The sequence below is a fragment of the Phyllobates terribilis genome, unplaced genomic scaffold, assembly GCF_046119375.1.
Source record: "Phyllobates terribilis strain yellow unplaced genomic scaffold, ASM4611937v1 Scaffold_11__3_contigs__length_659146591, whole genome shotgun sequence".
NCBI lineage: Eukaryota > Metazoa > Chordata > Amphibia > Anura > Dendrobatidae > Phyllobates > Phyllobates terribilis.
In genome coordinates this window covers 353,784,614-353,797,832 of record NW_027362771.1, presented here as the reverse complement: position 1 = coordinate 353,797,832, position 13,219 = coordinate 353,784,614, and the positions used below count along the sequence as shown (strand labels likewise).

General features: G+C 45.5%; 1 protein-coding gene across 1 annotated transcript in view; it reads right to left on the bottom strand.

Moving 5' to 3' along the window:
- The window catches only part of LOC141166325 (dual oxidase 1-like), a 261,582-nt gene that overhangs the window by 195,421 nt on the left and 52,942 nt on the right, over positions 1-13,219 (bottom strand). The window contains exon 5 of the mRNA XM_073652895.1: positions 324-511. Within this exon, the coding sequence (XP_073508996.1) occupies positions 324-511 (188 nt within the window). The remainder of the gene's footprint in view (positions 1-323; positions 512-13,219) is intronic.

Genomic DNA, 13,219 nt, shown 5'->3' with positions numbered 1-13,219 from the left:
TGTACCAACTCTTGCAAAGAAATAAAGTTTATAGTCACCTAATCCGAGTCATCTAATCCTCTCCACCTCTACACATGGAGAATAGGCAGCATAGGCAGCAGAATGCAGATTGCTGCCAACAGGATGGACAGTGGTGGGGCTAGGAGTCTATACTGTAGGTACATCATGTCACCCCACTGCATACAATAAAAGCACACTCTCATCTTATTAACCCATACCAAATGCTAAGCACCTCCATAAAATGAATAACAAGTGTTTGTAAAGGAGCTGCTTGAGCAGCTGGATTTTCTTTAAGCTTTATCCATAAACTATGTTGATCTTACTTGGTAGCGGGGATTATTTGGACTGTTCCCACTTCGCTTACACCATTTACTCCGTCGGAATGGCATAACAATTTTTCCAGTGCTGTCCGGATCGAAAACTTCATCTCCAGCTGGTATTTCAATATTTAAATACTCAATTGGACATCCCAGATTCTCAATGCCAAATATTTCAGACATGACATGATATCCTGTAAAACAGGTCATTCCCAACATGAATAACATACACCAGGTGTATTAGCAGATATGAGACTAGAATACTTCAAAGACTGGAAAATAAATTACCCAGATAAAACACTGAATGATTATTCTTCAGAAAATTACAGAATATTCCTGATAATATCAATTATGTCATTAAAAAAACAAAACATTAAACTAAACTTTGTATCAAAGACACAGTGAAATTGAGCAGGTAAAAGATTTAAAAAAAATGATGCATGCTATGCTGTATTTATTGTCACTATTATTAGTAGTGACAGTAGTAGAAGCAATAGCAGTCGTGGCAGCAGGAAATGAACTTACATTTTAAAGTAAACTTAAAGGTGTTTTCTGGAACATTTATAGTATTTCACAGGCACTTTAACATGTGTTTATTGTACTCACGGTTAGGATTGTGCTGTTCCATACTCTGAGATCATCAGGTGCTTACTCACTATATGATTTATATACAGTACTTGCAATCATTTGCTGACTGCTTTTTCAGCACCTGTAACCAGAGATGGATACCGCGTTCTGCTGCGGACTTTATTTTGCTATACGGGTTTAAGACCTACACAACTAGGGACACTTGGTCCTTCCTTTTTCTACCATTTGACAAGCAGTCTGTTTACTGATGAAGGTCTGTATGACCGAAACGTTTGTTTTTTGTGGTCTGCATTAAACTCCTTGCAAACTTTATGAGTGCTGAGGCTATTTTCTACATGACAGCATTTTCTTCCACATCTTATAATGGTCTCAAGTGAGAGAAACGGAAGAGAAAGCGATCTGCGCGTGATTGACTCATAATGTATATGAATCAGTCATGTGGTCATGTGAGAGGTATAGAAACAGCAGAAACCTTGCAGTGAGTACATTATACACTTATACAATGCTGGTCACCATTATTGACACTCCTTAATTTTTTTCATAGACTGTACAATGTCTTCAGAAATAAATGGAAATTTACCAAAGTTATATCCTCAGGATTTTTAAATTAGTGGTCCAAAGTAACACTACAATAAAACATTGTTTTTCAACTTCCATGTTGCAATTTCAAAGAAGAAACAGCATGTGCAACAATAAAGGCACCTCTAATTAATACTTGGTTGCATACCCTTTGGCATTGATGACAGCCACCAAACATTTCTTGTAAACATCTATAAGCTTCTTGCACTTCTCAGCTGGAATTTTCTCCCACTCTTCCTTTGCAGTTTGTTCAAGCTCTTGAATGTTTGCAAGGTTCTTTTTCCTAATGGCAGATTTCAGCTCACCCTGAAGATTTTCAATGGGATTGAGGTCAGGACTCATTGCTGGCCATTTTAAAACAGTCCATTTTTTCTTTTTCAACCATTCCTGTGTACTTTTGAATGTGTGCTTTGGGTCATTGTCTTGCTGGAGAACCGATGATCTTCGACTCAAACCAAGTTTTCTTACACTATGTAGGAAATTTCTCTCTAAAATCTCTTGATAATTCTCTGATTTCATGATTTCTGTGATACGGTCAAGGCCTACAGTACCAGACACAGCAAAGCAACCTGACAGTATAACGGATCCTCCATCATGCTTAATTGTTAGTAAGGTGTTCTTTTACTTATAAGCTTCAGTCTGTAAACAAACTGTTGCTTTGCATTGTCAAAAAGCACTATTTCTGTTTCATCTGTCCACAGAACATTTTCCCAGACAGATTGTGGTTTGTCAAGGTACTCTTTGGCAAAGATCAGTAGTTCCTTTTTATGTCTTTTCTTCAGCAATGGTTTCTCCTTGGCCTTCGTCCATAAAGCTCTGCTTGTATAATGTGTGCTGTGTATGGTACTTGTTAAAACCATGACCCCAGACTGTTCCATGTTGGCCTTCAGGTCTTTGGATGTTTGACGTGGTGTTTTTTCCACTACTTGCACTAATCTTTGAAGACATCTCTTGTCAATTTTCCTCTTTCCCCCACGTCAAGGGAGGTTCTTGACGGTTCTATTCTTGGCAAACTTCTTAATAACATTGCGCACTGTTGAAACTGGGATACCAAGGTCTTTGGAGATGGCCTTATACCTTTTGAATTCTTGTGTTTGCTAATAATAGCAGTTATGATGTCCTCAGACAGCTCTTTTGTCTTTGCAATTGTGACAAAGGAACAGGGCCTACCATGTGGCTTTTTAAAACACTGAAGTCATCATTCATTGGCTAATTCATGTCACATGAGCGCTGCCAATTAATCACAGGTGAATCTCTTGTGTGATTTACCACAGGCGAGTCAAAATGTATTTCAATACTAAATTTATGTAAAGGGTGCCAATACCAGTGACACAGCAAGCTTTTCAATCCCATTGTTTTTTTATTTAAATTATTGTTTATCATATGCTCTTTTGTATTTAACATGAGTGCTCTATACAAAAAAACTGTTACACTTGTTTGATTTTTTTCAGGATATATTCCACATTATGTACTTAAACTTCATGGGTGACAATAACAATGAGCAAGACTATAGGATTCCGCATATTAAAGTTCCTGTTAAAAACATTAAATGTACCTTTAATGAATTATTCCCTTCTCAGATATTAATGACATATCCAAGGATGTTGCCTTTGATACCAGCACCAATCTTGTGAAAGGACATTACTAGTGATGAGCGAGCACTAAAATGCTCGGGTACTAATTGTTCGAGTTGAGCAAATTGGAATGCTTGAGTGCTCGGACCGAGTAATGAGACCAATGTAAGTCTATGGGAAACTCAAGCATTTTTCCGGCAGCTTTCCCTGGCAGTCTGCAGAGTGCCTAGAAATTGCCCAAATCGATGGGGACAGTGCTCAAATGACATGGGAACAGCATGGTGAAGACCCCTGGAAGCACTTCTGACTCTGAGGTCACTGCTGTCAACAACATTGTGAGAGGCATTACTCCACTTTTTCGGACTCACAATAAAACATACAAAAACGAAACCAAAATGGATTTTCCTGGGAAAAATGCTTCTCCACACCTTGGGCTATGTTCACACATAGCGTTTTTGATGCGTTTTTGCACTTTTGCATTGCTTTCAACGGTGAAAAAACATTTACCAATAACTGTCATTTTAACATTTTACTACCTTATCTGGCCATGTGGAGTGTGACACATCATCAGACACATCCTGTTTCATTTATGATGGAGGGACTCTGAAAGTCACAAAGACTATTTTTATAGGGCCATCAGGTGGCCCTTACTATTCTTAAAGGGATAGAAGTCGGCTATGCTTTGTTGTTCCCATTATTAACTAGTGGGTCTCCTATACTGATATTGCAGTGACTGCAATGGCTGCCAAAAACTTGCTATAGCTGACTTTCTAAAAATTGCACACAGGCAGCGCACTTTAACAAGCAGATCCGACAGATCCGGGTAGGTTTTGACAAATCGCTGAACCACAAGGTTAAGCACATGGGCCAGGCATGGTACGTGTGTGAGCTCGCCCTCGCCTCAGAGCCGCCACCAGGTTCCGGCCATTGTCACACACGACCATGCCTGGCAGTAGGGTCAGTGGTGTCAGCCACAGATCAGCCTGCTCTTTCAGAGCTGTCCACAACTCTTCAGCGTTGTGCGATTTGTCACATAAGAATATTAGCTTCAGCACAGCCTGTTGCCGCTTGGCCGAGGCAGTGCTGCAGTGCTTCCACCTTGCAACTGATGTAGTCATTTCAGAGATGGAGGCTGAAGAGGAGGAGGAGGTGCAGGAGCTGTAGAATGTGGAGGCAACCCTGATTGACCCAGGGCCCGCAATCCTTGGCGTCGGGAGGACGTGTTCCGTCCCAAGGTCCGACTGGGTCCCGGCTTCCACTATATTATCCCAGTTCGCCATCAGCGAGATGTACCGTCCCTGCCCACAAGCACTTTTCCACATGTCCGTGGTTAGGTGGACTTTCCCAGTAACTGCGTTGTTGAGAGAATGTCTAATGTTATGGGACACGTTCTCGTGTAATGCAGAGATGGCACACAGGGAGAAATAGTGGCGGCTGCAGACCGAGTACCGAGGGACAGCCGCCGACATCAAGTTGCGGAAAGCTTCCGTCTCCACGAGCCTAAAAGGCAACATTTTGAGTTCAAGCATTTGCGAAATGTGTGAATTTAGTAGTGTGGCCTGTAGGGCGTTGGCTGCATATTTGCCCTTGCGTTCCAAGGACTTGGGTAGGGACAACTGAATGCTGCACTGGGACAAGGACATGGACGTGCTTGCTGATGGTGCTAGTTGAGAGTGTTCAATGACAGTTGTACTGGCAACCTCCGTCGTGTTGGCGTTATGAAGAACGAGTACCCGCCTTATATCTGCAGCCACCACGCTTCATCTTCCTGCCTGTTGTGGTGCTACGCCTCCCTCCCCTTGTGCGCTGATGTCCTAAGTGACTGGAAGCATTATCTGCTAGCCAACCAATAACTGTTTAATACTGCTCTGTGTTCAATAGTGGTTGTTGTGGCACATTTTCAGCTTGCCCACGGCCACGTCCTTGGCCTCTGCATGCACCATCACCATCATGTCCATTTCCCCGTCCCTTGCCACGCACCTTGTCCATTTTTAATGGAGGACAATATTTTCCACGTTCACATGAAATGGCTGATTTTAGAATCTAGTGTGAATAGCTTGACCAACACACTGCAACGGAATGAAAATGGCTGATTTTGGAACACTCTTATAGGTGTTATGTCTGACAGAGAACCACGGTTTTAAATAGCAGGCCTGTTCTTTGCTAATATACTATCCTTCACAGACACTTAGTGTGAACAGCTTGACCGACACACTGCAACAGAATGGAAAAGGAGGCCAATATTTTCCATGTTAAGTTTAAATTTCTGGATTTTTATCGCTGAAATATGGAACAGATCTGGCTTTATTCTGCAGTGAGAACAAGCAAATGGAGCAGAAAAATGTTTTTTAAGCAAATAACCAGGTTTAGGATAAAAAAAAAATTCCCTCTTGTGCTGTGTCATACACTGCAGTCTGCCACATACATTGCCTGCCTACCACTGATTATAGGCAACTGTGTTAGTCCTCGGAAGGACTGTTAATTCAGATGGATATATATATATATTTATATATATATGCTGTGGAATACCTATACAAACAGGACGTTCAATGGACCCTCTTGCTATATCATGCACTGCAGTCTGCCACATACACTGCCTGCCTGCCTAACTCCTGCTATCACCACTGAATACATGCAGCTGGATTAGTCCTCAGAAGGACTGTTAGTTCAGTTGGATATATATATATATGTTGTGGAATACCTATACTTACTATGAAGAAGCAAATCTCTCCCTGACACAGCAGCACCTCTCCCTACTCTGCCTGATTCCGGGGTACACTGTGACCAGCATAGCGGCGACAGGTCTCATATAGACCTGATGGAGCTGTGCGGCCAGCCAATCACTGTAATGCCCACAACCAACATGGCTATGGCATTACAGTGCATGGCAGGCAATGCAGGGAGGGAACCCGAGTTCCCGCCCGAGCAACCCATGAAATACTCGCCGAGCTGGTCGAGCACAGTGATGCTCGGGTGAGTACCGAGCAGTGACGAGCACGTTCGCTCATCACTAGATGTTACCAATCCCTGCCTCATGGCCGCAGTGACTGGAGTGGAGTGGGTGGTTCAAACCCGTAACTAAAAGCATATGTTTAAAGGCCCTTTAATGCTTAGTCAATTCTTACATTGCTTTTAGTATTCCATTTGGAAATTGTAGAGGAAACTGGCCTTGAAATTTTTATCCCAAGTTCACAGTGTGGACAACATTCTAAAATCTGAACCCCTCAAGGTGGTCAAAACCACATTCAAGAAGTTTATTAGGTGCTTCACAGGAATTAATGGAATGTGGAAGGAAAAAAATAACCATTTAACTTTTTTTTTCATAAAAATGTTACTTTAGACCCAATTTTTTTATTTTCATAAGGGTAACAGGAGCCCAAAATTTGCTGTGCAATTTCTCAGTACACAGATACCTCATATGTAGGGAAAAACTACTGTTGGGCACATGGCAGGGCTCAGAAGGGAAGGAGTAACGCAAACTTTATGGAATGGTCTGTAGGCGTCATGGCATGTTTGGAGAGCCCCTGTTGTGCCTAAACAGTGGAAAACCCTCACAAATGACCCATTTTTGGAAACTAGACCCCTCAAGGAATTTATCTAGATATGTGTTTTGCACCTTGAACCCACAGGTTCTTCACAGAATTTTACAACGTTGATCTGTGAAAATGAAAAAAACATATTTTTTCCCCAAAATTTGTTGTGCAATTTCTCCTTAGTATGTCGATACCTCCTATGTGGTCAAAAACTGCTTTTGAGGCACAGTGCAAAGCTCAGAAGAGAAGGAGCACCTTATTTGAGTTCAGATTTTGCTGGACTGGTTTGACGGTGCCATGGCAGAGCCTATGAAGTGACAGAAAAGCAGAACACCCCATAAGAGACCCACATTTTACACCTCTCAATGCATTTATCGAGGGGTGCAGTTATCATATTGACACAACAGGTGGGTAACAGAGTTTTAGCAGAGAAGAAAAGATTACTTATATTTTTACCACCAAATTTTTTTTTTGGCCCAGATTTGACATTTTTTCCCTGGGAAATAGGCAAAAATGGCATCAAAATGTGTCCCACAATTTCTAATGTGTGTAGAACTACCCCATATGTAGCTGTAAAGTACTGATTAGCCACATGGCGAGACTCGGGAGGGACGAAGTGCTGTTTGCCTCCTGGAGCACAGATCTTTCTAGAATAGCTTGCAGACTCCATATATGGAGCCCCTAAGTTGTAGAAGAGCAGAATCCCAAACCTCAAGTGACCCCATTCTGGAACTATACCCCTTTGGGAATTTATCTATAGGTGTAGTGATGATTTTGATTGCATAGTTGTTTTCCAGAAACAAGCAGCAGTGAATGTTGCTGAGTGAATATTACAAACTGCCGTTGCAGTGACCAGATCATTGTAGTGACTAGTACATTGTAGTGACCAGTACATTGTAGTGACCAGTACGTTGTAGTGACCAGTACTTTATGTCCAGCTCATGCTTCTGTAGACATGCACCCACAAATTAGGAGGGCTCTGATTGCTTCAGAAATACCAAACAAGTGGACGCTAACTGCGGTTTAGGCACATTGAGGCTCAGAAGGGAGGGGTGGAATTAGGATTTTGAAGCACAAAATTTGCTCGATTTCTTTTGGGGGGCGAGGAGCCATTTCGCTTTTACAGAACCTTTGTACTAGTAGTGATGTGGAAGCCCCCTATATCTCCATTGACAGATGATAAAAAATAGTTTTTTGCCTTGTTTTTTTTATTTTTTTTTATGGTGTTCACTAAAAGGGCTAATTAGTGGGACAGTTTTATAGGTTGGGTCGTTCCAGACCCAGCAATACCAAATATGTGTACTTTTTTGCTTACTTTTTTTTTCAGAAAAATATTTATTTATGGGTACAATATATTTACATTTTTTTATTAATATTTTTTACTTTGTGCCACTATGGGATTTTCACTTTTTGTAGACTGATCGCTTGTATAGCCTAGAAATGCAGGACCATTCCTATGCTATACAAACTATCAGCGCTGCACTGACAGACAAACTTGTTAAATTATGCACTTAGCATGATCTAGCAAGTTTGCTAGCTCTGGTGATCCAGATGCCGTCATGACAAAATCAGGTCACCATGGCAATTATTGGCCCCATGTGATTAAATCGCTGGGGCGCCGATCCAAAGGCAGAGGGGGCTTCCTCCCTCTGCCTGCTCGCTAAATGCTGCTATCGATTTCGATTGCAGCATTTGGAGAGTTAAAATGCTGAGTGCCGAGTGTCAGCTGTCAGAATCAGCTCACAGTCTCAGTGCTCACAAAATCGCCTGGACGTAATTTTGGATGTGATATTTCAGTTTTTCTTTTTTAATAAATTTGAAAAAATTTTGAAATTTCTGGGGGTTTTCAGTCAAGAGTGTACTTTCATGAGAAAAAAAAGAACTTTTTAGAATTTACCAAATGGCTGCAATGAAACAAAGAGTGAAAAATTTAAAGGGGTCTTTATACTTTCCATACCCACTGTAGATGTGGACTTCAAAACAGTTCTGAAAGATATTACATCTAATATATTTTTACCCAAACTGAATGCTCTGGAATGACTATAACGTTTGGCATTTATGCTCTGCCTCCACATGTTATGAGAAGATCATAAGATGTTTCCAGGATGGATGACATCATTATTTTTTTTATGACAATACTAACACACCCTAAATCAATTTAACCTGTCAGATCACACAATAGAAAGGGAACAGAGAGAAACAGACATAGTTAGGAACTTTATTGATGAACCACCTTAGTTATGCAATAGGTGTTTCCCAGAGACTTTTATAATGAAAGTTTCTTGAGACTACAGCACAATTAGTTGGAAAGAAGCCAATAATATTTATTATCTTTGTTACAAGGATCAATGTTCAAAAATGAAATCTTTTTATTTTAACATTTCAAGCATTCTGTAACGGGTCTGGGAGGCGGAACCTCTGAGCTACTATACAAGGGGGCGGTCCTTGTAAGGGAGCGGGTGGCGACCAGGCAGGCAGTCACAGCAGGTGACCGAAACAGTCTCTGGAAGAACGGGCAGGAGGTCACGGCAAGTGACCGGGGCAGTCTCTGGATGAACGGGCAGATGGTCACGGCAAGTGACCGGGGCAGTCTCTGGGTAAAGGGTTGGTACGACCTGTGGCGGCTGATGGTAGACGTGAGCTCCCAGGTGAGCAGGCGAGAGTCTCTGGATAAACGGGTGGTCACAGCATGTGACTGCGGAGCCTCCAGGAAGACCAACAGACAGGCGGCAGATGAGCGCTCCCAGGTGAGCGGGCAGAAGTCTCTGGACAGGCGGGTGGTCACCGCACGTGACGGCGGAGCCTCCAGGTAGGCTAGCAGGCAGGTAGCAGATGTGCGCTCCCAGGTGAGCGGGCAAGCTGGTCCATAGACAGACTGACAGGAGTTGGAAAGCAGACCGTCGGACCTCAGGCTAGCAGGCAGGTAGCAGAATATCAGGCAGGAATAAGACAGCAAGCTGGCAGGAATCTGGCAGGTATCTGGCAGGTAACTGGCAACGGGACCTGAGGGCTGAAGCAGAGTAGTGAACAGTGCAACAACATTGCTCGGGCACCTCCATTTTGGAGGAGGTGCCTTATATATGGTGAAGTCCTCCGGCCATTGGCCGGGGACTCCTTAGGACGGCGCGCGCGGCCCCTTTAAGAGGGAGGGAGAGCGCGCGCGCCCTAAGCACAGTGGCCGGGAAGGAGCGCGCGCTGCCAGCAGAGCGGGAGGAGGACGCCGGGCACGGAGCAGAGAGGTGAGGGGAACAGCGTCCCTGCCTAGCAGAGGGCAGGGACGCCGGCACTACAGTACCCCCCCCCTTTAGGCCCCCCCTTTTTTAGGCCAGACAGAAATTTAGCAAGGATAAGAGGGGCATAGATGTTCTCCCGGGGCTCCCACGTTCTCTCCTCAGGACCAAACCCCTTCCAATCTACTAGAAAAAAGGTCTTTCCTCTTACCCTTTTGGTGGCAAGAATGTTCTCTACCTCAAACTCGTCCTCAGCAGAAACCGGAGCAGTGGGCGTACCTGTAGACTTGGAAAAAGAGTTAAGTACCACAGATTTGAGGAGAGCTACATGGAAGGAGTTAGGGATCCGTAAGTTGGCCGGGAGTTTCAATTTATAGGCCACCGGGTTGATCTGACTGATGACCTCCAGAGGACCGATGAACCGAGGCCCTAACTTGTAAGAAGGTATCTTGAGTCGGACATATTTAGATGAGAGCCAGACCTTATCTCCAGGACGAAATTGTGGAGGATCCAGGTGTTTTTGTCAGCGTGCTTTTCATCCGTTCGGACGACTGAAGGAGTGCGGATCGGGTACTCTCCCAAATGGAGGAAAATTTGCTAACGAGAGATTCCGCAGCCGGGTTGTCCACAGAGGTGGAGACAGGAAAAGGAATCCGAGGATGCTGACCGAAGACTACAAAAAACGGGGATTTGGAGGAGGATTCGCTCTCGTGATTGTTATAAGAGAACTCGGCCCATGGTAGGAGACCCACCCAGTCTGAATGATGGGCATTAACGAAGTGCCGGAGGTAACTGGTCAGGTTCTGATTGATCCGCTCCACTTGACCATTGGACTGTGGGTGGTAAGCGGAAGAGAAGTCCAGGGTGACGTCTAGCAGTTTACAAGTGGCTCTCCAGAAGCGTGAGGTGAACTGTACCCCACGATCCGACACGATGTGGAGGGGCAGGCCAAGAAGACGAAAGATGTGACGAATAAAGTCTTTGCTAGCTCGGGTGCAGACGGGAGGCCTGGCAGGGGAACGAAATGCGCCATCTTGGAGAAGCGGTCAGCGACCACCCAAATGACCGTACAACCGGCAGAGACTGGGAGGTCAGTTATAAAGTCCATTGCTATATGCTGCCAGGGGGCAGCAGGTACAGAAAGCGGAAGGAGGCGACCGGCTGGCAGATGTCTCGGAACCTTGTTGCGGGCGCAGGACACACAGGCAGAAACAAAGTCTATTACGTCCTTGTGCAGGGTAGGCCACCAGTAGTGCCGGGTAATAAGCTGGAGGGTCTTTTTCTGACCGGCGTGGCCAGCCAGTTTAGACGAGTGACCCCAGTGAAGGATCTTCTCCCGATCAGGTACTGATACGAACGTCTTTCCGGGAGGGAGACGATTTAGACTCACGGGAGCCACCTGCATTACTCTGGTGGGATCGATGATGTGTTTCGGATCTTCCTCGAGATCAGACACCAGAAAGGATCGAGACAAGGCGTCCGCCTTGACGTTTTTGTCAGCCGGGCGAAAATGAAGAACAAAATCAAAGCGAGCAAAAAACAAGGACCACCGGGCTTGGCGCGGGTTAAGTCTCTGGGCATGCTGGAGGTAAGCCAAGCTCTTGTGGTCAGTGTAAATTATTACCGGGTGAAGAGCCCCCTCGAGCAGGTAACGCCACTCCTACAATGCCAGTTTGATGGCCAATAACTCTCGGTCTCCTATGGAATAATTGCGCTCTGAGGAGGAGAAGAGTTTAGAGAAGAAGCCGCAAGTTACCATCCTCCCGGAAGATGATTTTTGAGTAAGTACCGCTCCGGCTCCAGAGGAGGAGGCGTCAACTTCCAGGAAGAACTGCTTGTTGCCGTCCGGGCGATGCAGCACCGGGGCGGAAGAGAAGGCCTGTTTTAAGGAAAGAAAGGCCTCCTCTGCTTCGGGCGGCCACTCTTTGGGATTAGTACCCTTACGGGTGAGCGCGGAAATTGGGGCAGTCCGGGAAGAGAAGTGTGGTATGAAGAGGCGGTAGTAGTTGGCGAAGCCCAGGAACCGCTAAATGGCCTTCAACCCCTCCGGTCGAGGCCATTTCTCGATGGCAGACAGTTTCTCTGGATCCATTCATAGGCCGGTCTGAGAAATAATGTAGCCCAAAAACGGAAGCGAGGTCTGCTCAAAGAGGCACTTCTCGTATTTAGCGAAGAGGTGATTCTGCCTGAGCCTGAGCAGGACCTGACGAACGTCCCTCCGGTGAGTCTGGAGATCCGGAGAGAAGACCAAGATGTCGTCCAGGTACACCACTACGCAGGAGTAGAGAAGGTCCCGGAAGATGTCATTGACCAACTCTTGAAAGACGGCAGGAGCGTTACAGAGACCAAAGGGCATTACCAGATATTCATAGTGGCCGTCCCGGGTGTTGAATGCCGTCTTCCATTCATCCCCCTGATGGATACGAACCAGGTTGTACGCCCCACGGAGGTCCAGTTTGGTGAAGATTCTAGCCCCCCTCAGACGATCAAATAACTCCGGAATGAGCGGAAGGGGGTACTTATTCTTCACCGTGATCTGGTTAAGGCCTCTATAGTCTATACAGGGACGGAGAGAGCCGTCCTTCTTTTTGACGAAAAAGAAGCCTGCTCCCGCCGGGGAGGTAGATTTCCGGATGAATCCCCTGGCCAGATTCTCCTCAATATATTCGGACATCGACCGGGTCTCAGCAGCGGATAATGGATAAATACGCCCACGGGGAGGAGTAGTACCGGGTAACAGGTCGATAGGGCAGTCGTATGGTCTATGAGGGGGTAGTGTCTCTGCCTCCTTTTTATTAAAGACATCAGCATAAGACAAATAAGGAATCGGAAGTCCAGGTAGATTAGCTGGGGAAGGAGAAGGACGGACGGGATGGACGGGAACCAGACAGGTCTTATGGCAGTCCTGTCCCCAGCGAAGGACTTCTCCGGTCTGCCAGTCAAGCACGGGTGCATGTCTCTGGAGCCAAGGTAGACCTAGCAAGAGGGCTTGAGAGAGTCCAGGCAGAACATGAAAGGAGATACTCTCAGAATGCAGCATTCCCACCTGCAGAGTAATGGATTCGGTGATGAGTTGGATGGGGCGTGGTAAGAGACCCCCATCCACGGCAGCAACAGACAAGGGTACAGCCAGAGGTTTGGTGGGGATGCGGTATTTCTCTACCAGGGACTGTGAAATAAGATTCCCGGCTGCTCCAGAGTCAAGTTGGGCTAGTTCGAAATAATGGTTCTCCCCGCAGACGATTGAGACTGACAGCAGCAGAGATGGAGAGGATTTATTCTTGTCTAGGTCGACCTCTCTGAGCGAACCTAGACACAGGCGTTTCCCGACCTCTCCGGGCAGGCACGGATCCGGTGCTCCTTACTGCCACAGTAGAAGCAGCTCCCCTCGGCACGGC